At 39.0% G+C, this 23,317-nt stretch overlaps 1 protein-coding gene across 7 annotated transcripts in view; it reads left to right on the top strand.

The window, feature by feature from the left end:
* Window positions 1-23,317, top strand: part of hdac4 (histone deacetylase 4) — a 189,392-nt gene that overhangs the window by 144,112 nt on the left and 21,963 nt on the right. For 3 of the 7 annotated variants that reach the window (XM_066687226.1, XM_066687227.1, XM_066687231.1), the window contains 15 exons: window positions 849-977; window positions 1,170-1,282; window positions 1,719-1,835; window positions 2,680-2,890; window positions 3,468-3,715; window positions 7,030-7,287; window positions 7,467-7,553; window positions 12,235-12,421; window positions 13,406-13,539; window positions 15,617-15,737; window positions 16,651-16,697; window positions 19,604-19,711; window positions 20,883-20,938; window positions 21,674-21,761; window positions 23,026-23,145. In XM_066687226.1, the coding sequence (XP_066543323.1) occupies window positions 849-977; window positions 1,170-1,282; window positions 1,719-1,835; window positions 2,680-2,890; window positions 3,468-3,715; window positions 7,030-7,287; window positions 7,467-7,553; window positions 12,235-12,421; window positions 13,406-13,539; window positions 15,617-15,737; window positions 16,651-16,697; window positions 19,604-19,711; window positions 20,883-20,938; window positions 21,674-21,761; window positions 23,026-23,145 (2,024 nt within the window). The remainder of the gene's footprint in view (window positions 1-848; window positions 978-1,169; window positions 1,283-1,718; window positions 1,836-2,679; window positions 2,891-3,467; window positions 3,716-7,029; window positions 7,288-7,466; window positions 7,554-12,234; window positions 12,422-13,405; window positions 13,540-15,616; window positions 15,738-16,650; window positions 16,698-19,603; window positions 19,712-20,882; window positions 20,939-21,673; window positions 21,762-23,025; window positions 23,146-23,317) is intronic. The other 4 variants (XM_066687228.1, XM_066687229.1, XM_066687233.1 and 1 more) reach the window with 4 other exon arrangements.

Below are 23,317 nucleotides of genomic sequence, written 5' to 3'. Positions count from 1 at the left end.
TCAAGCATATGTGGGTGCTAGATGCTCTGTAATTCCTGTGTGAAATAAATTCACTTTACTATGCTTAACTGCTTGGCACATGTAACTTTATCGACCATTAAGCCAAAAAAAAGTACAACAAAATACATTTTGTATGATTGTGGAATTGAGTAGGTGCTTAGTGTAACCCTAATGGTTACTGTTCTTTTCTAAACAACTATTAAGTGCTCTTAATGGCGGATAAAGCCCATGGGTCCGTGCCATGTGCGTGTTGTAACGTGCTAATGAAGATGTGTGTGCTTGGTATTCGTATGCTGTGTTTCATAGAAAGTGATGTGCAAAGTAGGGGTCAACGTTTGGTCACAGCACGGGTTGGTCAACTAATTGAAGTGACGCAACTAGGCAATAATCAGTCTAGAATAATACCATCAGTGTGTTTGTGAATACTAAAAGAGAAAGGCAAATGTAATGCATATCTGATTAGGCATGCCTCTTGCTTTTACTTCTGTTTCTGGGGAATAGAGAGGCCGTTGCATTCTGTATCTTTTCATTTCATTTATATATTTATTTGCTATGGCATTGTGAAAAAATCTGCTTACAAATAAATGTATTTTGGGTGGAGATCAATCAAACTCAAGGAAATGAATAAGTATTGCAGAATAAAGACCGTGGTTCTTTAACAAAATTAAGCTAAGGTACAATGCACAAAAGCTAAATGAAATACATCGGACCATAAACTGTTATAGATTGCTCCCTAGTATGCTATCGATAAACTTATACAATTACTTTGAAAGAAGGTTTGCAGAAAGTAAATGCTTTATTAAATTAATAGCTGGCTTGTTAAGTGGTCTATTTTCTCTTCCACGTAGCATCTGAACCAAACCTGAAGCTGCGATCCCGACTAAAGCAGAAGGTCACAGAAAGGAGGAGTAGCCCTCTGTTACGAAGGAAGGATGGCCCGGTCACAGCTGCAAAAAAACGTCCATTGGATGTCACAGGTAATCTTTAACCTTTAACGTCTGTTGCTTGATTGGAATTCATAAGATTCCATTGTTTATTCTTTATATAATTATATTTTTGCACCAATTATGGTTCAGCTTTCCCAGCATATTGAATGGTCTATTATAAACACACCTCCAGCTAAATTGCACCTTAACGTTCATCTTGCTGTTGCTTTCTTTCTTTTGTAGAATCCGCATGCAACAGCGCTCCGGGTTCTGGGCCCAGCTCTCCTAATAACAGCTCCAACAACATCACCACAGAAAATGGGATCACGGGGTCCGTTTGCAGCAGCCCAGCGGAGGTAACTATTGCTAAGAACTCAGATAGGGGGAAAAAAAAACTGCTTGACCGGCAACCTGGGCAGCAGCCTGCTTGTGGCCGTGTATGAGCAGGATGAAGGGAGAAAGCAGTGTTTAAATAAAACTGCTCAGGCCATATTCTCAAACCCCCCTGACACACTTCTTGGTGTTTATCACTTTTTAATAAACTGCCCTTGAGATAAGTCTATTATGTTGTGTTTTTTTTTTATGTTTTAATTTGATGGTCCATGTTTAAGTGGGTTAAGAAATTCAACTATTGCAAACATTGTCTACGTAAGTAATTGGTTGACTCTTGTTCACTGAAGCCTAAGGATCACCAGACAGACTTGTATATTTTGTTTGATGTTTTTACATTACCCACACTGCCATTTATCCCCATGTCTCTAAGCTTCTCAGTTCTTTGCTCTTCTGTTCCAGCCATCCTTGGCTCACAGGCTAGTGAACAGGGAAGGATCAGTGAACCAGCAGTCTCTGTACACATCGCCTTCTCTGCCCAACATCACATTAGGGTTGCCAGCCACTGGGCCCTCTAGTGTAAGTGATCGGCAGCACTCTTTTCCTGTAACCTTGCCAGTTTGAGTTAGTGCGTGTTTGGCCTGGGGGTGTTTGACCTCAGGGTTTAATGTGTGGCCGCTGTAGGGTCAGTGTTCTCTACCCAGAGGCCTGCAAGGAAGATTAACCTTCCTTACAAGACCCATGTTCAGTAATTTACACACCATTACAGGACGATACGAACACCCGAGAGCTGATGCAATGTAGAATCTTATATTTATGTCATCAAGTCCAAAGAAAATAAATAAAATGCCTGTGCGCGCTGTACGGAGACCCTGTTGGCCAGTATAGCCTGCAGCCTATGTGCGAGGGTATAAAGGCCTTGTCAAACCCGTGACAGGGAAAGCTTTACTTTAGCAGAAGCAGGGAGCGCTTGACTTACAAGCAGCAGGTTATAATATGAAAACCACAGGCAAACCACTAGTAATGACTGAATCCACACAGTGTCTGAGCTTTGCCACCTAGTTTTAAGGGAGATCAGGGGAAACTTCACTAAGAGAGATGGCAATGCAGTTATCTGAAAAACACATAGCTGTTCTAAAGTGAGAGATTTTTTTTAGCAACATTTAACAAAAAAACAAAAACATTAAATATCTAAAGGTTGGGGGGCTTGAATCCATTGATAATCTTTTCAGGAGAAAAAAAACATTTGACTGTCTGTCTTTCATACAATTTATATCAAAATCATTGTCATTTCAAATAAATTACTATCATTTGAGTGACTTTTCAGACTCTCTTAAAGACAGCTCTTGATAATAAAACCTACCTGCTCAGCATGCTGACTGACTGTCCCTTTCCCTCTGTCACTCTGTCCTTCTCTGCGCAGGTGGCTGTCGGTCAACAGGAGGGCGACAGACTGTCCATGCCTGCCCTCCAGCAGGGCCTGCCTATAACCACTCCCTTCATCCCCGGTGCCCATCTGTCCTCGTATCTGGGCGCCTCCGCACTGGATAGGGATGGGGGCAACACTCACAACCCCCTCTTTCAGCATATGGTCCTACTGGAGCAGTCTGCTGCACAGAACACCTTGGTTACTGGTAGGTAAAGGATTGGGCCACTGCACATGTTTGTTCTAGAGATCCCTCACCAGGATAAATGGGTGAAAAACAAACAAATACAAAAAAAATGTTTAAATTAAACTGTATATATAAGTGTCACTGGAACAGAAAGGGCCTGCATCTCTCTCAGTGACCAGGGACCCATTCTGAATCTTTACTGTGATGTTAAGGGATGCAAAAACATGTTTTTATCAAATAATTTCACAGATTAAGAAAAAGACAGATTGAAACAATGTCAACAACATTTGAAAAAAGACTCGGATGAAATGGAAGAATATAAATATATCCTTATATCCAGTATTAAATATTACATAAACAGATATCTCTTCCATTTAACATTGGGCATCATCAGTAGATCATGGAGAAAATTCATCTTGCATATTGATTTACTTTGACCATATTCTTAATATAAATTTGCACCAAAATATAGGTAACGTTAGTTTTGAGTTTTTAGTGATACTCAACAGTTGTTTTCCCCTTTCTCTCCCCTCTGATTGTCTTCTCTGCTGCTACTGTTTTGTTGCTGTCCTACTTGCTCCTGTCACGTTACCTCTAGACTGGTATGTTTCAGGCCTGGGAGCCCTGCCCCTCCACGCTCAGTCCCTCGTGTCGGCCGGAGGGGGTGAGCGGGTGTCGCCCTCCATCCACAAGCTGAGGCAGCACCGCCCACTGGGACGCACGCAGTCCGCCCCCCTGCCCCAGAACGCCCAGGCCCTGCAGCAGCTTGTCATCCAGCAACAGCATCAGCAATTCCTGGAGAAACACAAACAGCAATTTCAACAGCAACAACTCCACATCAACAAGGTGGGTCCCAAAGCCATTATGGCAACAAGGGTGTCCTGCAGGGGCGTTTGTGTACAGGGAAACACGGGTAACCATGGGATTGTGCGATCTTGCCAAGATTAAGCGTGGGCAGTTTTTTATTTTATATTTTTTATTCATTACCCCCAACTCCCACTCCCCCAGTCTATGAAGAAGATTAAAGTTCTGTATAATCCTCTTCGTGTCAGAGGGATTTTGAGCTTCAGAAGACAACAATTTATTCAAGATCCTTTTTCTAGCATTGTTTTTGCTCATTACTCTTACCTGAATATATTGTCAAACATGTAAATGTGCCAGTTTAGTTCTACGCAGGATATTCATATGTGAAGCTGGAAAATATAAGCATGTATTTCCTCATGTACAGAAAGAAGAGTTTGACAAAATATAACTGGATATCATATGCTAGAAAGGAATTAAATGACTTTTTGTAACATTGTTTACTTTACTTTTGGCATGAGTGCTGTAAACTAGTTAAGACTTTCAGTCCAGCAATGCTTGTTATTTGGTTGGAAGTGTAATGTCCTCAAGACTTGCATGGGGAAAAGTGAGTTTTAAATATATCCTGTTGAAATTGCCAAACGTCTGTGCCATAGTCAATAGGACAAGACAAGCCTCGACTTGTTTTGATTTGTGTTTATAATTGAAGTAATATTAAATACTAGATTAATTATTCTTTAACTTGCTCTTTAAATGATCCTAGATCTGAGTTTACTGAAAAAAAAAAGATGGTGCTGATTTGTCACATACATACCCCTTCAGTAAATTGTGATTTTGTTTTCTTTTTGTGTCAATTGCCAAGAGCATCAGCAGACTTTTTCATTTGTAGCTGGAAGGGTACATTGTTGTGTGTGTCTGTTTTAAAGTGCCAGTTGTTTAGTATATATACTCATTTTTTAATGGAACAAAACAGAAATGATAAAGAAGCTTAAAAAAAAGGATACACAAGTTCAACTCCATGAGCTGAAGTGCCGTGGGAGCATGTCCCTTTAAATGAGGGGAGGGAGGGCTTTGGGGGGGGTGGGGGGGTTGAAAAAAGAAAAGCTTGTTTGTAGAAGAGGACAAGGATGAGGCAATTGCAGAGAGCTCTGACGTCAATGATGTTCCTCTGGACAGCTGCCACGGCCTGGAACAACTGCCAGGCCTGGACTCCGTTCAAGCGCACGTATTTGATGTGGTGTGAGCCAGCCGTTACCCTGGAGACTGCGCTGTACACTGCGATCGCAGGACGGGCGCAGATCAGGCAGCGTGCGATTTGGGGTGCGCTTGGGTAGTTTAGTGTATGCTTTGTTTCCTTTCTTTTTTTTTTTTCACCTCTAATTACCATTTCACATCATGATTCAACAAAGGTACATGTCGTTAGACGTTTTACAGGACAATTCCCTCTGCTCTAATAAAGCTGGCCTCTTAAGGTTAAAACTTTTTTTTTTCTCATGGAAGGAAACACATTGTTTTTTATGATACCAATTAGATTATTTTATTAAAACAACTAACACTGCAGCTTTCCTTTATTTGATGTATAAACAGTTCAATTATGTTGTGTCTGCTTTCTGTGTGATGGTTAGAGGAAATGGAGGGTTTTGTAAATAAAAAAGTACAGGGCAAGAGTGTTTGTAAGTGACAACTGCTTCAAAGGCATGATGCAGGTTTGAACAACACAGCAGTCACAATTTTCGGCTCCTATAATGCTTTGCTAAAGGTGGCGGGCCAGCAGCACATGAATCTGTGAAACTTCATAGAAAGGAAACTCTCTGTTCGCTTTTTTGTGGGGGGATTAAATTGCAGCTCTCACTCGGTGATGGAAGCTGAACAGTGTTGTTTCCTTTTTACATGCAAAATGTCATACCTCTGCAGGGTGATCTGAATTGCCTCAGTGCATCTCTGAAATGCTCAGATAAAGTAGTAACAGGTATTAGCTTGCTGACACTTCCATACCCATGTGCTGCAGAGGCCTGGGTGCTGAGAGCTTTTTATCCCCACACACTGAAGCACACTGATCCAGCAATAAAAAGACCTGGATCCATTTCTCTCTGCGTGCTGTCGGGAATATAACCGCTCTCTCTTCAGTCAATAAACATGTGGCAGTCAGAAACTGGGGTTTAAAATTGACTTCACCCCTTCTACTGTATCAAAAGTAGAACATTTTGATTTTGAAGTTATTATCCAGTAAGCATTCACAAATAAAGAACTGGAGCAGGATAAGATCCAATATATTTGAGAAGCAAGCAAGCAAGCAAGGCCAATGGAGTGGCAGTTTGGAAGCTTTAAATAGATTTTTGAGAAACAACTTCTAGTTAAAAGGTAATTTAGATTTTTAACATTAGTCAAACCTTAAACATAGCTGCAAGCTTCTTTGACTGCAAATACGAGAATGTGATATATACCCTAGGATATGACATGAGTTGTGATGTTTGGTTTCCCATGACGAGTGACGTGTGGCAGTTCAAAACTTGTTTTGCAACAATTGTGACACAGCCTTTTAGAAATTGCTGGGGTTTAATTAGGCTTTATGTTGAACATTGTGAGTTTGTGATTTGTTTGTGTTTTACGAGAAATAAGACATCAGACATTCTTTTGCAGAGAGATTTAAATTTTGGTCTTTTTAGTAGACGAACAGCTGTACAGAGTCTAATGCGTTTGAAAGGATGCATTAGTGATTTGTCTCTTTACCAAGTTGTTAAAAGCACACTCCATTACTTATATAATTGAGATGCCTGTTTTAGGAATGTTGTAATTTCTAATGTGGGGAAAGTAACACTTGAGCTAAAGTAAAAAACACATTTATCCTCTTCTTGGTGAAAATTGGTAGCTTTTCCTCATTTAGGCAAGCATTGCTGTCAGCTTGCAAGCTCATTTGAGATAATACAGCATTAATCACCAGTGTATCCTTTTTGGTGTGGCATTAATTTCACTTTATAAGTATAATTTTAAGGTCATCTCAGTGTACTTCAGTAGCAGCAACCGTTCACCCCACAGTCTGGTAATTAATTCCCTGCTCGTGGACAGCTGAGGAGGAGAATAGTTCATCTGAGTTGAAGTGAAGTCTTTTTAATGGTGGCCTTATACTTTAAAGAACTACTTCTAAACATTTCAGTGCTGCCAAGCACCCATTATCCTGGCTCGGCTAATTCGTGGTCCTGGTGCTGTATCCTGTCCTCTGGTTCATAGAGGCTGTCACTGTGTTTTCCTTTCAGTGTTCACATTCAAATGAAGGATTACCGTAACAATTGTTAGCTTTTCTGTTCTGTCCAGCATGTCTCTGGGTGATTGTTGAATAGCGGTGCCTCCTCTCCCCCCAGATGATCACAAAGCCGAGCGAGCCGGGCCGGCAACACGAGAGCCACCCCGAGGAGACGGAGGAGGAGCTGCGGGAACACCAGGCGCTGGCGGACCAGGTGCTGGGGGGCAGCGAGATGAAGGAGGGGCTGCCCCGCATGGTGCAGGTGAAGCAGGAGCCGCTGGACAACGAGGAGGACGAGCAGCAGCAACAGCAGCAGCAGCATGAGGAGCTAGAGCACCGCAAGAGACAGGCCGAGCAGGAGCTGCTCTTTAGACAGGTGGGTACCAACGGCTGGCACAGCCTCACTTTGACAACCGGAAAACATTAAATCGGCCGAGTGCTTCTAATCCGTTGCACCCATTATCTTTGGTCGTCTCTGATTTTGAAGGACACAAATATATGTATCTTGTTTGTCTTGTCATGTATAAAACACACATTTTGGGTGCTGTGGAGAAGATAGACGATGACAACAGAAACCAATCAGATCTGATCCCAGAGGGTAGCAGATATAGTAATGCTATAATGACGGATCAACACAAGTGGGTAAGAAATACTTCTATCCTCTATTCTCTGCTTGACTGTAGAAGGTTTATCTTTATCAAACCAGGCAGCCTCCTTACTTAGAAGACCGTCTGTCTTATTCCAGGTTCGTCTCCCAGCATCCCTTGAGAGAGGACTGACTATTTAGTCCGATATGGGCACTAAGACCTGTTAATTGCAAATCAGTCTCTTCCTCTTCCATTTTGTCACTTTGTAATATATTTTGTCTCTTATGCCTCTGTGAAATCCAACTTTCCATTTAGCTCTATAAAAAAAATGTATAACTTCAGATTCTTACATTAATGTTTCTTCAAGTGTCCAGATACACTAGCATTGTAACATATATGCAGTGGTGTGCCTCTGACAGCACTCATTCTACTCATTCTATTATTTATTTGTTGGTTTCTTTCTTTTTTTTGGCAGAATATTTAAATTACTCTCACTCACACAACAGGAAAGTGAACAATGAGATTAAAAAAAACAAAATAAAATCCCTGAATGGTTTGTATCAAACACACCCACGCGTAACACATATAAGTTTAATGTGATTTATTTTCACCAGGGGGCAGTAGAAATCTCATATACCCAGATGAGTTTTAATCTGAATACAATTTCTTTGACAGAAATTGAGCTTTAGGCCACAGCAATTCCCCACATGCACATTGTAGTATACGGCCAAGTTGAATGCTAAGATACATACGCCTTTTGTGTTCATTTTTTCTCCGTTCGTTTTTTAGTTTTTAAACAATATTATTTTTTGAACCGTTCAACAGCCTCCCACACCCATCCCTCTCAGAGAGCAAAGCTCAGCAATGCTTTCAAAGCCCCCTTGGCTATTTTAAGCAATTATCACTGTTGAAACTGCACTGTATCATTTGGTGTTAAATGAAGTCCCCAGTGGTTTTGTTCACAGAGGTAATGTTTTGGATACCTGCCCTCTGCTGGGGTCGTGAGGCATGGTTTTCAGGCTTGCTTTAGTTGTGTCCATGTTTAATACAGCTCTCTCAGGGAATCGCTGTTTTCTGTTTACTCCTGAAATGGGGAAAAATATGCAACCTTTGAATGGACACCTTGGGAGCATTTTGCGGGGGCTAGGGGGACATGTTGTATTTTGAGAAAGGACACATGACCCATCACTCATTACATTCATTCATGATTTGAAGGGGTTGATATACATACATGCATGCATAGATCTGTAAGGGCCATAGCCTTTTTTGTTTTTGTTTTTTTTTGGAGTAGAGGCATACACTCCCACTAAATTATGACTTTTTAGGGATTTGATTTTGTGTGCATAATAAATAATTATACATTTTATTCTGAATTTAATGTAATAATGTATTAGTATATATGTGTATATATATATATATATATATACACATATATACTAATACATTATTACATTCTTTCAAGGTTTCAAGATGTGTTGTGTCAAAAACTACAATTCCACCATAAGTGTTCCTTGCCTACTCTATATTCTTACTCCTTCATAGTAATTATAGTTTCCATAGACAATATGAAGTATTGCTGTGTCCATGGCTGCAGGACAAACAGACTGGGTTATTCATTTTTCCTCTCCAACAACAGAGGAGATGAATAAGCAGTGGAGATTGTTTGTGCAAATAAACAAGCCCACATTCAAAAAGGGAAAAAAAAATCGGCAATCTGCAGCAAGCGCTTTGGTTGCAGTGCGTTCCAAAATTTGCATAACTTGAATCATTCCCCTCGCCTACACTGGTTTGTATTTATAGGCTAATGCACAGAACTGCATGTTACAGTGTGTGATTTTAGGAATGCAATGTGTTCCCAAAGGTAAATAGTAATTTTCTTATTACAGTACAATCTGCTTTGTCTTTCATATAAGAGAGGTCATTTAAAATTAAATGCCATCCCAACATGCTCATAATTATTGCTTATTGATATTATTGCTTACCAATTACCAAACTGAAATGAAAACGGTCACTTCTATAGGTATGAAAACAGAACAAAAGCACACAACAAAAAATTATCTAGGTACAAATGCATTTGTTTATATGTTAAAATACTTTGTTTATATGTTTGCAGTCATTTTCCATTTAAAAGTATACTCTAAATACATGATTGGTGAGCTGAACCTAAGGATCTCTTTCTAATGCTGTTGTGAGACAGATTGTTTTTTTGAGAGAGAAAACAACAAATAATACAAGTAAAAGTGCCACGGTCATTGTCAACAAGTTGAAGCAGGTGTACTGGGAAAAAACAGTGTCAAGATAACACGTCTTTGAGTGGGCTAGTAGGTTTGCAGAAAGAAGAATGGAAGTAAAAGATGACACGCTGTCGGGACGCCCATCAACTGCCAAAAGGGACGAAAACGTCGGAAGGGTGAGAACATTTGTCCAATCTGTCCGACGTTTGACAGTCAGACTGATAGCAGACGAGTTGAACTTGAACAGCAAGATTCTTAGGTTGAATTTAAGCGAAAATCTCAACATGAAAAAAGAATGAGCCAAGACTGTCCCAAAGAACCTGAGTAACAAACAAAAAGAATGGAGGATCCAGGTTTGTTCTGACCTGTTCAGTCAGAAGATCGCCATCTGTTGACCAAAATCATCCCAGGAGATTAGACCCGGATCTACCAATACGACACAGAAATGAAATGCGACGCAGATTTTTTTTTTTCACATCAAAGGGATTGTCCACAGGGAGTTTGTTCCTCCAGGACAAAGAGTGACCCAAGCAAGTTTTGGGACATTTGAGATAACATGTTTCGTGCGTCAGACAACAGCTTGCGTCGGACAAGTGGATTCTCCATCACGATAACGCTCCCGCAAACACGGCCCTCTCTGTGAAGCGTACTTGGCAGACAAACAATTCACTGTTCTGGATCATCCTCTCTTCTCTCCCAACTTGGCTCTTTGCAATTTTATTTTGTTTCCAAGAATGAGAACTCCATTGAAAGGAACTCAGTTTGCATCAATAGAAGAGATCCAGAGAGCCATGACCAATGACCTACATGGCCTTTCAGACAACTACTTCCAAGAGTGCTTTGAAGCATGGCAGCTATGTTGGCATATGTGTATAGACTCTCAGAGAGATTACTTTGAGGGTGACCTCTAAACATACTTGGTATGTTGACAATAAAATGTTCTATTGCTTTAATCCTGGAACTTTGTTAGACCTTCTTTATATATGCCCACTTGTTTCGAAGTACAGCATCACTATTCTAGTTCGCACCAGCAAACCTTATTTAATATTTTATAAGGTTGTCTTCTATGTCTGCTTAATCTACTGGGATCCATTCTATAGCTTCTTTTGTCCATCTTTGATCTGTTCTTCTTTCAACATCACTGTTTCAATGATGACACATACTTTTGTTTGTTATCGGATCCACTTATTGTTTTTCTGTCTTCTCTTGTTATTCCAAGCATGCATCTTTCCATGGTTCTTTCTGTCATTTCCAGTTTCTGTATCATTTGTACATTTAGTGGCCAGGTTCCGGAGCCATATGTGAGTACTGGTAGTATGCATTGATTAAGTACTTTTCTTTTCCAGCAAATAGATAACTTCCTTTTAAAATAGTACCATTTCTTCCAAAGGTACTCCTATTTTCGCTCGTTTTAATTTCTTCCATAAGACCTGCATCTGCATTGATTTGTTGTCCATGGTAGACCTAACTTTTAACTTCTTCAATTATCTTTCGATCTTCAGTTTCATTCGTTTTAACATAGTTCTTGATGAGTGCATGAATGAATGTCATGAGTGATGCATCATGTTTCCGTTCTCAAAGACCAACCAGCACCCGCCAAATGCTCCCAAGGTGCTCTTTCAAGGCATCTTTTTCTCATTTTGTGAATAAATACAAAACTTAAACACTATAGCAACACTTAAAGACATAAACCCATATGTTTAGGATCTGCATGTTTCCTTTTAAGTTCAGCACCCAAAGGATTTCCTCAGCAGAGCCAAATGTAGGTCTAGGGTTTACTTTTTAATAATGCAGCCTGCTTAACTGATTAACTTTTAACATGGTGTAGTTTGCCTTTAATCTGGATCTCTCCCTTAAGACCATTTTGAAAATGTCAGCAGGTAGTACAATATATCTGTGTTTTCACCAAAGGAAATTCATTATTTCTGACTGGAATTCTCAGCCTTCTACTTTTAATGACTTCTGTGTTTTTTGTCTGTGTTTCTCACAGTATTAAGCTCTTAATTTATATTATGTAGATATATAGACTGTGTGTGTATTACATTACTCAACGGTCTATTTAAATATTTTATTTGAATGTCTGCCATGTAAAAGACATGTAACAAGCACCACCTACTGGATATAGTTATATTTTTTGTCATGTGCTGAATGTGTTCATTATATATGTGCTTTGTTTCACATAAGATATTTTTAATTAATGTGAAAATTAACTTTTTATTTTTCTTTACACTGATTTAAAAAAAAAAGTGTTATGCTTAACAGATCCTTTGGTAAAGATTTGAAAGTAATGTAGATAATTCGATTGCAGTCACACGTTTTCCCATGTTCCTCTCCTGAGTGAGAATAACTGCAACTTTTAAAGGCGCTATAGAAAATAAAGTTGTATTATTATTATTATTATTATTATTATAAATTTGCTTTTTTAAAACCTCCATCTTGTTACAGCTTGATTGATTATTTCATTTAAACCATCTCTCTGTCTGAATCATTCTCTCTGAGCAGCAAGCCCTGTTACTAGAGCAGCAGAGGATTCACCAGCTAAGGAACTACCAGGCGTCTATGGAGGCAGCGGGGCTGTCAGTGAGTTTCGGAGGCCATCGCCCTCTCTCCAGAGCACAATCCTCGCCTGCCACCGCCACCTTCCCCATCGCCGTCCAGGAGCCCCCCACCAAGCCACGCTTCACCACCGGTCAGAAAATGTCTCTTTGTCTTTCTGCCTCCTATCTCTGTACAGTAGCAATCTCCTCACACTTGAGCCAAGCTTGTCTGACACAACTAACCTTTAAACACCAGTTTCACATGTTTATATAATACTATTGTGCAGCTCACAATATGTACATTGCTGACAATCCCATATATCATGCATTTTCAAACAAGATGTGATTCTGTAGGGAAAAGATCTCAAGATGACTACAGAATTGATACATTCTAAATAGCAGCTTCCCTTTTGTTCCCCATGCTCAGATTTCTTGATTTTACGTCTCCTGAAGTAATTTAGAAAAAAACTGATTTTACGATCACACAGTATAACCCTGAAGGCATATTTGACCATAATCATTGCTAATTTGAGTTGAAAATACATCTTTATTCCTAACTCAATATTTTAAGTGCATCTTAATGGCATTTGTCAGTGTTTCACTTGAATTCACCTTTAGGGATATGGACTGCGGCAGCTTCAACTTCTTCTTGCCACTCTGGTTTCTAGCTGAAGAACCGCCATCCTACTTAGCCCATTTTAAATGTGATTAATGCGTACTCTCTCAGAGAACTAATCAATTGTCCTTGAATGCACTTTCTGTATCTTGCTTTCAGTTTGCACACTGTGCATACAGATGAAAGCTTTAAGAAGCAATGCGTAGGAGAGTCAAATTAGAAGCGGGGAGCAGTACATTTCCCAACAATATTAAATGAAAGCTATTTTTGCCAATTTTCCAAGTTTCCTTCACACTTGGGAATGGAAGTGATGGTGTAATTTGATAGGCCTGTGCTCATATCTGAGGGAACAAACATCTTATTAACATACTGTAACCTATTCAGTTTCATTAATAGTATGATAGCTTTAGATTAAAACATATTATAACAGGTGTTCAAAGAAGATACACAATCCCTATTAGTTTGGCAGATTTGTGAAGCTCGTTGTGATGTGTGGTTGTTGTGCGTCTGTGTCCCGCAGGCCTGGTCTATGACAGCTTGATGCAGAAGCACCAGTGTATGTGCGGCAACACCAACACACACCCAGAGCACGCCGGCCGCATCCAGAGCATCTGGTCTCGCCTGCAGGAGACTGGTCTGCGCGGCAAGTGCGAGGTAAAACCACAGAGCCCAATAGTGCACGGGGGAGGCTGTCCCACTGGGAGAAATTAAATTAAACCTCTCATCTACTCCTTCTTCCTGCCGTGTGACCACACACAATAGCCAATAGTCTGTTTAGGCTGTTGTAAAGACTAGAAAGCACTGGTCTTAATAGAAAGGGAGAAATTGGATTAATAGAATTAAAGGATTTTTTTGCTCTGCTTTAAACTCAATTGATCGGTTTTGTTATCCATTCTTTCCAAGCAGGCTTGCTTACTTTCAACAGTAATTCTGCTGTCCCTAACTGCCTTTAAAGCTGTAGTGGCCATTGTTAATCCATATTAGTGTTTCAGTTAGATTGCAGAGAGCTGATGAAAAATCACACATTTACTAATAGTCCCTTTCCATTAAAAAATATGTTCTTTGAGCCTAGGGGGGCAAATCTCATTATTTGTGTTGATAAAACCAGTCTCTTACATATGCTTTCTTTTCATTCTCTGAAATAATAATAATTAAATCCATGATTTGTCATTGGAACTCCATGCATTATGTGACAAACAGAGTTGAATTAACAACACTAATTACATGCTATTTTCAAGGCAGGTAGGGGCCGCAGAAATAAGCATTGATTGAAAGTAAGCAAGCCTACTTATAAGCCCTCAATTGAAACTGCATGCCACCTTTAAAGAAGTGCTTTTGATGGTTTATTTTTAAAAGGGTTATTGTTAGCTCCTTCCCATCGAAGAGAAAAAATGAAAACCACTAAACGTTTTGATTTGGACTGCAAATAATTCCACTCCTTCACAGTAGATATTAATAAGTCATCTTTGTGCTCTTATTGGAAAGCAATGTGATGTTATAGATCAGGGCTCCATTTGCTTTTTAACTCTTTACCTGTCCTGTGGTATGGTAAATGACCTCTATCAGTCATGGGATTTGTTTTACTGCAGTAAATTGTTTTAGCACCAGAGGGCAGCATCAAACCGTAGGAAATAAAAGAGCCTGTCTAAAAATAGCAGTGTTTGTCTAGGGTGTTTTTGGAGACAATTAATCATGGATGGTCAAAAATTCAGACACATGTAGAATTGTCATCCTTGTGGACCATCAGTATAATACACAGACAGGGAATAAACAGGTGTGACAGTTACAGGTTGCTATTCCAGTGAAATTCCTGAAGCAGTTAATCAATACAAAATATTTTCTGAAGCACACCAGGTTGTCTGGATTGAGAAGTGTCACTTTTAACACCAGTATTATGATTAACAACATAATCATACTTTAATCAAAAAACATGCATATCTTTTATGTACATTTTTCAAATTATGTTTCTTATACAGTATTCTTTTCCTGGATTGTTCCAATTAATCCAACTTATTTGGCACTGCACCCTTTAGCAGCCCCCCCACACCCACACTCTGTGAGCTTTAATGTCAAGGCAAGATTCCATCATGATGAACTTGTTTATTATACTACAAGAGAGACCACTCACACACTGTTCAATTAAAGACTGGCTTTACTCGACACCTTTAATCTAATGCACAGGGGCCATTTAAAGCACAGCCTTTATTTAACTAGCTGTCGGCGCATATTTGCCTCTAACATGCTCACCTCCTGACAGCATTTACTACTCTGGCTGTTAAATTTGAGATGTAGTGCTACATTTTTCAGGTGTAACCTTTCGTCTTTTCGCGAAACCGACTCAAACCATATTCAAGTCCATCTCATGTGACAAGAACGCCTCCATTGTTCAGGAGCAGTCTAGTTTGGTTTGGAAAAGTGCCGCTGCATAAAATGACAAAAGGGGAAAAATAACTTTTTCATGGCTGGAATCCAGTTTCTTTTTGGGTAATGCTTTTATTTGTGGTGCAAAATCTTGTAATGCAACACTTATTACAAAAATGGAAGTTGCAGTGTTCCAGAAAATAGCAGTTTTTAGCGTAGCAACTTGATTCAGGGCTTTGCAAAGTGGTATTAGAGGATGAATCCAGTTTTAGCCGAGAATTCTGTTTGTGGATGGATATAGATAGATGGATGTATAGATATACTATCCTGAGGCCTCTCTCACATCTTTCTCCTGTCTTGATTTTTGCAGTGCATCCGTGGCAGGAAAGCCACCCTGGAGGAGCTGCAGACAGTGCACTCAGAGGCCCATGTCCTGCTTTATGGCACAAACCCACTCAACAGGCAGAAATTGGACAGTAAGAACTTGCTAGGTACAGCGGGGGCTTTAATCTGACCTCCCTGCAGTACTGTGCTGACCCAGGCCCTGCACTGGGTCTGAGCCCTGGGGACACAAATAGAGCACATGCCAAGAAAAGCACTGTAGGCTGCAGCTGCCTGAACAGAAAAGAAAAAAGTAACTCCAAAATCAATTACAGGGATACAGGGATTGACCTTGAGGGTTTCCTTATTTGCTAACACTAGTAAAACAAATGTAAGAGGTTACTTTAATTCATGTCATCCACCAGACCACACTATATACTTGTTTTAGTAATTGTTTATTATTATTCATGGTTGACCAAATTAACACAGATATCTGTTTTTATGTTTTGGTTGTTCTAAACAGTGCTGATTTGATGTACTTTCATCAGCCGTAGCAGCAATACAATCTGCCTCTAAGCAATCTTGCAAGATTATCACCTTTGTAGTGCCAATAACGACATGATTTTCCATGACTTCATTCAGAGAGCTTTGTAGTCGTAATTACATGCTTACACATGTAATGACAGCCTCTCTGTCCACTCACTAATGAGTATATAAAACTACTTAACAATTGAATATTTAGTCATAAGTAAATATTACAAAATCTGAATTGAACATTGAATATCAAAAGCCTGACAAATTGTACAGAACCAAAATATTTACTGTGTAATAAACTAATTGATTTATTGTTTGTTTAATTGATTAGTTAAGTGATTGTATTGCCATATTAATAATCTAGACAATAGTCCGAATTATTTTACAATTTCCCATCGGACACCTAATTTTTTGAAGGAAATGTATATTTAACGACACTTTAGGTGAAGTTGTCCCCATCCCTTTGCGCCTTGTGCTGCTTCAGAAGACCCCTGGCTTCTCCCCTTCCTGTCAGTAACGCCACCCTCTCTGTCTTCCGCCTGTCTGCAGGTTCTGTGACACCCATGTTTGTGAGGCTGCCTTGCGGCGGAGTTGGAGTAAGTCTTTTCTTTTAAAGTGTAAATAATGTCCTGTTTGTTCTCCCCATTCCAGTGGTAACAAAAATTGTTGCTTTGCTTTCCACTGAGCGGGTAATTGTGACCAGATGTTTTCTATAAACAAGCTGTGTGTGAAGGGGCACAGGGCTTTGTCAGTGTGTTTTAGTGGGGGCTGGGGCACTGGGGAACTTCTGTATTGGGGAGTTGTGTTGCTGTGCATCAGTAATCACTGGACCAGTGCCGCTATCCACATCTTTTGCATACTGATATTCATGAGCAGGAAGCTGGAATGTCAGGCGGTGTTCCAGCAGGACTGTGCTGGCTGATAAGATAAGCCAGGGAATTAGTTTGTAAAGGTTTAGTTCCTACTGGTCCATCTCAGAGTTTAAGTGGAATACGTAGTTTATAAGTTATTTGAGAATGCAGTTTAACATGAGCTGTGCCTGTCCGAAAACAATACAGTCCCATATGTCTGAAACCTTATACAGACTTTGGACTGAATATATCTGAAGACATTAGCTTCTTTTTACACATCATCTTGTGGTTCTACTTCCAGAAAGTGAACTTGGATTTGAAGATCTTTGACAGCTGCCCAACAAAACAGGCAACATGAACTGGATATATCTAGACTAGGTCTAGACTTATATCATTATAATGCCATTAGAGCATTTATGCATGTAACAAAAAAAAAAAACATTTTAAACAATAATAATGCTTCCCCAACTCTCACTTGTTTATAAATACACTGAATGTGACCAGGGTTACACCTGTTGGTCTGTCTCTGTTCAGTGCACAGAAAGCATGCCTCATTCATCTAATAGCTAAATGGCCCCTTGATTGAGTTTTCATATTAAACTGATATAAGACGGACAAGTGCTCTGCTCTTCAAAAAGCACCAAAGCAATGCTGGTGAGAAACAGCAGGTTCTGGCTTCTTTTATGGAAATGGAACAAAATTGTTGTCTTCCTGACTCTCTGCACAAAGCCTGCACTTTGAAAATTACCCTGTCAGAGTGAGGATAAACTGCTTTTATTCATTCCAACATGCTTTCTTTCACCCCCCTCTCTCTCTCACTCACTCTCACTCCATCTCTTTTTTTCTCTCTTTCTCCCTGAGCTCTCCAGATCATTTTGTATCGTAAATGCACCGCAGCCTCATAATTCATGGCAAAGTCATTCTTGGCCAGACTTTAAAAAGCTGGATTTTTAACACTGCCTTTAAGCAAGTCATGCTATAGAGAGCAAAATTAATAAATTGCAACAGAAAATGTATGCTGAATGGGGGGTTGTCCTTGAGACTTTTCTCAACAAAGCTCAAGAAGTGTACCTGGATTAATAAATCAATAAATCAAATGTTTGCCCTCCTATTTTTTTCTTAAATCTATTGTATCCTTCCATTAAGGTAATTTCTTAAAGTTGACAAACTGACTGTATTACACAAGAACTATAACATTCTGTCTGAGTGAGTCAAGTTATGAAAGGATATAATAGTTTCCTACAGTATAGTTTTACCTACATTCATTTTCCAAATCATAATCCTAATGCTATCCCAGAATTATTTACTGCAGCAAAAGATAAATCGTATTGTAGACATGTTGTTAAGTGCATAGCTCTATAAATATAGGCTCCCTGAATTAATATAGGAATAAAAAACAAAACTGATTTAATTATGACAGGTCTTGGTGAAGGCAAATTAGACAAATAACTTATTTTTGTTTTTAAAAAATCCCAATTTTCCAAAAGACTAACACCTGCTGAAGAGAAGGACATATGAAGTGATTTGTTTCTTGTTGGTTTTTCTTTTGTGTGTTTAAAAAATGTTCTACGTTAGCTAAATGCCACCTTGACTAAATAGAAAATTTCAGAGACTTGGTATTAAGAGGCTACCTTTTTAAAAAGTGTAGGTCTATCTGTGGTATGAGCACAACACTGCTAACTGCTTGCTTTAGGCAAGCGTGTGTAAGCATAATTACCAGTGACTAAAGACTACCTGATGAATGGCTGGACTGTGTCTTGACCACTTTGTGAATTCCCTTTTGGAATTTGGTCTTTTGCCAGGTTTCCATGTCAAATGTTTGTTCTTCATGTTCAGAATAAATGCCAGCTCCTTCAATCACTGGCGGGAACAAACTCCTAAGAAAGCCGGTGTGTTCTTCTCAGTTCAAGCACGCCCTTTCCGGCATTGATTGAGCAAGTAGAGCAACAGACACCAAGGAGCGTCAAAAGAGACTCCTGTTTTATATGGTTTACTCCTTACGTCAGATGGGTAACCAACAGACACAACAAACTCATAGGGAACTTATAAGTACATAGGGATACGTGGGGTGTGTAAAGGACAGGTCAGTTCTGCAGTTTGGCTGTGATGTGAAATGTACATGTCACTGGCTGTTACAGGGGTCAGACCGAGCTTTTGTCTCTGTGTGTCTGTGTATTCCTCTTTTGCTTGTTCAGCAATTAAGGCTTGTTTTCCCAAGTCTCACAAAACCACAGTACGATAAGTGAAATGATGTTGGCTGCTCTAAATAGTGGGGGCTTTCACCTAGTTTTCTGATCTTATATACTTCCTTTGTTTATGTAAGTGTGGGAAATAATGTTTGGATAATAAAACCATATTATGCCAAATTATGGTAATTTTCTCATTTTTTATCTGCTATCGTTTAATATTGTATGCATTCTAACTACCAGACGTAGTTGCTTTATGAAAAGATACAAATAAGAGGAAGTGGCACACAAAATATCGATCCAATTGATCTCTGATCAGATTGCCTAACAAACAGTTTTGAAGTGTTCCATTTATATTTGGTAATATTCAGAAATGGAGATTGACTGCATTTGGTATTTAGCAGCTCTGAACGCTCCTGTGCTATTGCTGGTTTCTGAGGTTTGTTTGTATTTGTGGTTTCGCAGGTGGACAGTGATACAATCTGGAATGAGGTTCACTCCTCCAGCGCGGCCCGGCTAGCGGTGGGCTCCGTCATCGAACTAGTCTTCAAAGTTGCCTCAGGAGAGCTTAAGGTGATTTTTTTTTTTGTCTGGTTTCTTTAGATCATTCAAATGTAGGCCTACTGTACTGTAAATGTACTGTCCTTATGATTATTATAATTGTATTTGTATGCTTTTAGAATCGGTATCATTGTGCTTCAAATATTTGACATAAATACAGCAGCCAAAGCTTGTTTCAGTTCACAGTAGGTTTCTTTTTGTACCCATAAAGCAGCTGAATAATCATAAACACAGTATGGTCCAATACTGGTTAACATTAACTTCCATTTGCGTTTTACCTCCAGACTGCTCTTTAAAAAGGGAAGTCTTGGAGGCTCTAATTAGCACCTTCATATGGATTTCTCTGGTATATTTCTGCTCTCGAGGCAAATGCCTGCCTTCTGGTTTCTTAGTAAATGTTTGGCATCAAAACTGATATACACTTCAATCGTTTGAACACAGCATGAAAGGTACTCAACCAGGTACTGCGCTTATTTGATTTTATTACTGCATTATTCAGTAAATTACCAGCATGGCAATCATCTAATGTATTTTATGTTATATGTGGAAATATAAGTTTATGTTAAAGCAAACGAGCAGCCCTGATGGATGTACTCTCATTAGTACACCCTTAGTTAGCAATTTTACATTCAGCAGCTACCAGAGGATATGAACAGGTCAAAGTTAATTGGCCACAATCGAAGCTTTCAAAAATAAATGTTTTCTGTACAGATGAAAAATACTGAACAACATGTCATTTCCACATGCAGTCTTGGAGCTGAAGTGTTCTGCCTATCTGTACGATTTTTAAAAGGACTTAATGGGAAGGTTTTTCGGTCACAAAACTGCCAACTGGTTTGAGATGCTCTGTACAGTGTTATCAGATCGGTTTTAAAGCTTTCTCTCCCCCTGGTAAAATAATACGAACCCTGCTTTGAAATGTTGAGAAAATAAATAGCAGCTGCTCTGATGGCATTGAAATCCTTTCTCCACTTTATTAATGTCCTAGAATAGACCACAGTTAAAAGTCCCAAAACAGTCCCTATATTGGTTCCTTTACCACATAATCTTTTAAATCTGTAATGTAAGATGCTGTAGATAATTTAGCACAATTTCTACTGATGTTATTGGAAAAAGGGAAGCTGAGAAGGTCGAAGATCTTATCATGTGCTCTAGGTGTGACATCTCGCTGTCTTGTTTTCAGAATGGGTTTGCTGTGGTACGACCTCCTGGGCACCATGCAGAGGAGAGCACACCAATGTAAGTGTTAGGAGTCATTTACCTGAGGGCAGGGTAGTTTCAGTAAGCAGGCCAAACATCTGATATTCACCTACCACAGAAGTGCAGCAACCTGAGAACTGTAATAACCACAAGTAGGCAATTGCAATAGGTTGCCACCAAGTTCATTTCTGGCATCAGCCTGATTTTTTTTGAGATGTCTCCCATCCAACTTCTCTACCAAGCCAAGTGCTGGTAAACTTCTGGCAACTTAAAGAAAAGCCGTCAAGGTGTTACAGCTGGGTCTAAATTGTAGTTTAAAAGAAGTGTATAATAGATTTCTGCAGTATAACGGATTGCCTGAGTGATGAATGCAGTCACCCAGCATATTACTTTTGGATGAAGCTCCTTTTCATCTCCTATTTAATAAATTACTATATTAGCGTAATTCTATTGGGAGGTCACTGTGAAAGTGCCAAAGTAACCACAAATGGCTGGACTCCCTTTAAAGGCAAGCAGAAAAGAGCCAAGCTGAAATGTTTTCGCATGGGCTGTAGAACAGTTACATATTTGAGAAATCCAGCCCAGTATTTCATTTACCAGAGGTGATGGCAAGGATTTCGACGGGAATCGCTCAAGTCATTCCATACAGACAGTTTACAGGAGGTGTGAAGGGGAATCGTATTGGGAAGTGTTATACCTTTGTTATGTAGTAGTAATAAACCGAGATACCACTGCGGTTGACAACTTCTTTCTTTCTTTTCTTCTCAACAACAGGGGATTTTGCTACTTCAATTCTGTAGCGATTGCTGCCAAACTTCTGCAACACAGACTCAACGTCAGCAAGATCTTAATAGTAGACTGGGTGAGTTGTCTTGGAAAGCTGAGCAGGGGCTTGTGATGTAGGGCTTCTTAGGTGCACCTGGTGAATCGATTTCCTTGTCTTTGCTTATTTTGTGCTGACAGCACAGTATGTATTATAATATAAATACCTATGTGTATGTTTATCATTATGCTCTCTTGTTGTTTTAAATTAAATCAGTTATTATGATATTGTTATCATTAGGCCTCTGAAGAGCCCTAAAGGAATTTGTTCAAATTTAAAATAAATTTAGTTTTGTGTCAAAGACATAACTCCTTAGAATGAGTTTGTATTTTCTGTGCCTGATGATATGTGAAATCTGCGACTGTGTGCTGTATTGATTGCAGCAGAATGCTACTTTTAATAGTAGCTTCAAGTCAATAAACATGTTTGTCTGAACAACAGATTTATTTCAGAAATAAAATGTCACCACACAGTCAGCCATAGTTCAGCACTCACTAATAAGAATAAATTGTTGTTCGCACAAAATGTAATCCTGTGATGACAAGATATATTGTGTTTTTGACATACTGTGCTTTTTAAACAAAATGTTTTGTATTTAGGGCTTTTCATATACTTCACTCACATACACTGAAGGTCAACTGGACAAGTTTTGACAGTGGAATACATAAAAACTTAAGATTGGACAATGAACAAGATGAAGCAATCCCCACTTTTTCCTCTTTCTACCTTTTTAATCAAGCCATCTTACCCATGTACCGTGCAGTCTAGTATAAACAGTGAAGCCTAACAACTGTAGATTCTAATCACTTACAGTGCTTCCTTAATTTAGGTGATCTAATACACATTAAATTAAATTAAAACAAGCCAAATGCTTAGTACCGAAACAGGGCTCATTGCAGTGTTGTATTTTAATTATCATTCTTTCCGGATTCCTTTGAGACCCCTTTAATTTCCTCTTGTCTTTGGAAGAAATTCAGGATTAACAACAAATTCAGTGCAGCATCACAGTTTTGTTGTCGTTCTTGTTTTTTTTTTAAATATGCTCTTAAATCAAAATTAAAAAAAACATTTCATAGAACCATTTCAAACACCTGCATTCTAACACATCAGATAGGAAACAATAGAAAGAAAACCTTTATATAAACTATATTAGGTCCAGTATGCATGGAATGATTGGTGTATTACTTATTTCAATTGACAATAATGCTCCAAAATAGAGTTGGAAAGATTGATTTTCATTAAAAAGATGTATGACTGTTTGGCTATTAGTTTCATTTATGTATTTCCTGTGCATTCATTTAAGGATGTTCACCATGGCAACGGAACCCAGCAAGCTTTCTACAGTGACCCCAATGTCCTGTACCTTTCCATTCATCGCTACGATGATGGCAACTTCTTTCCAGGCAGTGGAGCACCTGACGAGGTAAAATAATCAAAACAGTGTTGGTTTACAAGTAACAAGCATGACATGAAATAACCAGATACAAATAAAAATAATGATTGTTGTGTTTAAAAAAAAAAAAAAAAAAAACATATTCCTGCATAAAAATACAGACCAATATTTTTAAATAATTTGATCATTTGAGAATTTAATA

Source organism: Amia ocellicauda, chromosome 16, assembly GCF_036373705.1.
Source record: "Amia ocellicauda isolate fAmiCal2 chromosome 16, fAmiCal2.hap1, whole genome shotgun sequence".
Taxonomy (NCBI): Eukaryota; Metazoa; Chordata; class Actinopteri; order Amiiformes; family Amiidae; genus Amia; species Amia ocellicauda.
The sequence above is the reverse complement of the archived record's forward strand: the minus strand, read 5'-3'. Positions and strand labels throughout refer to the sequence as shown.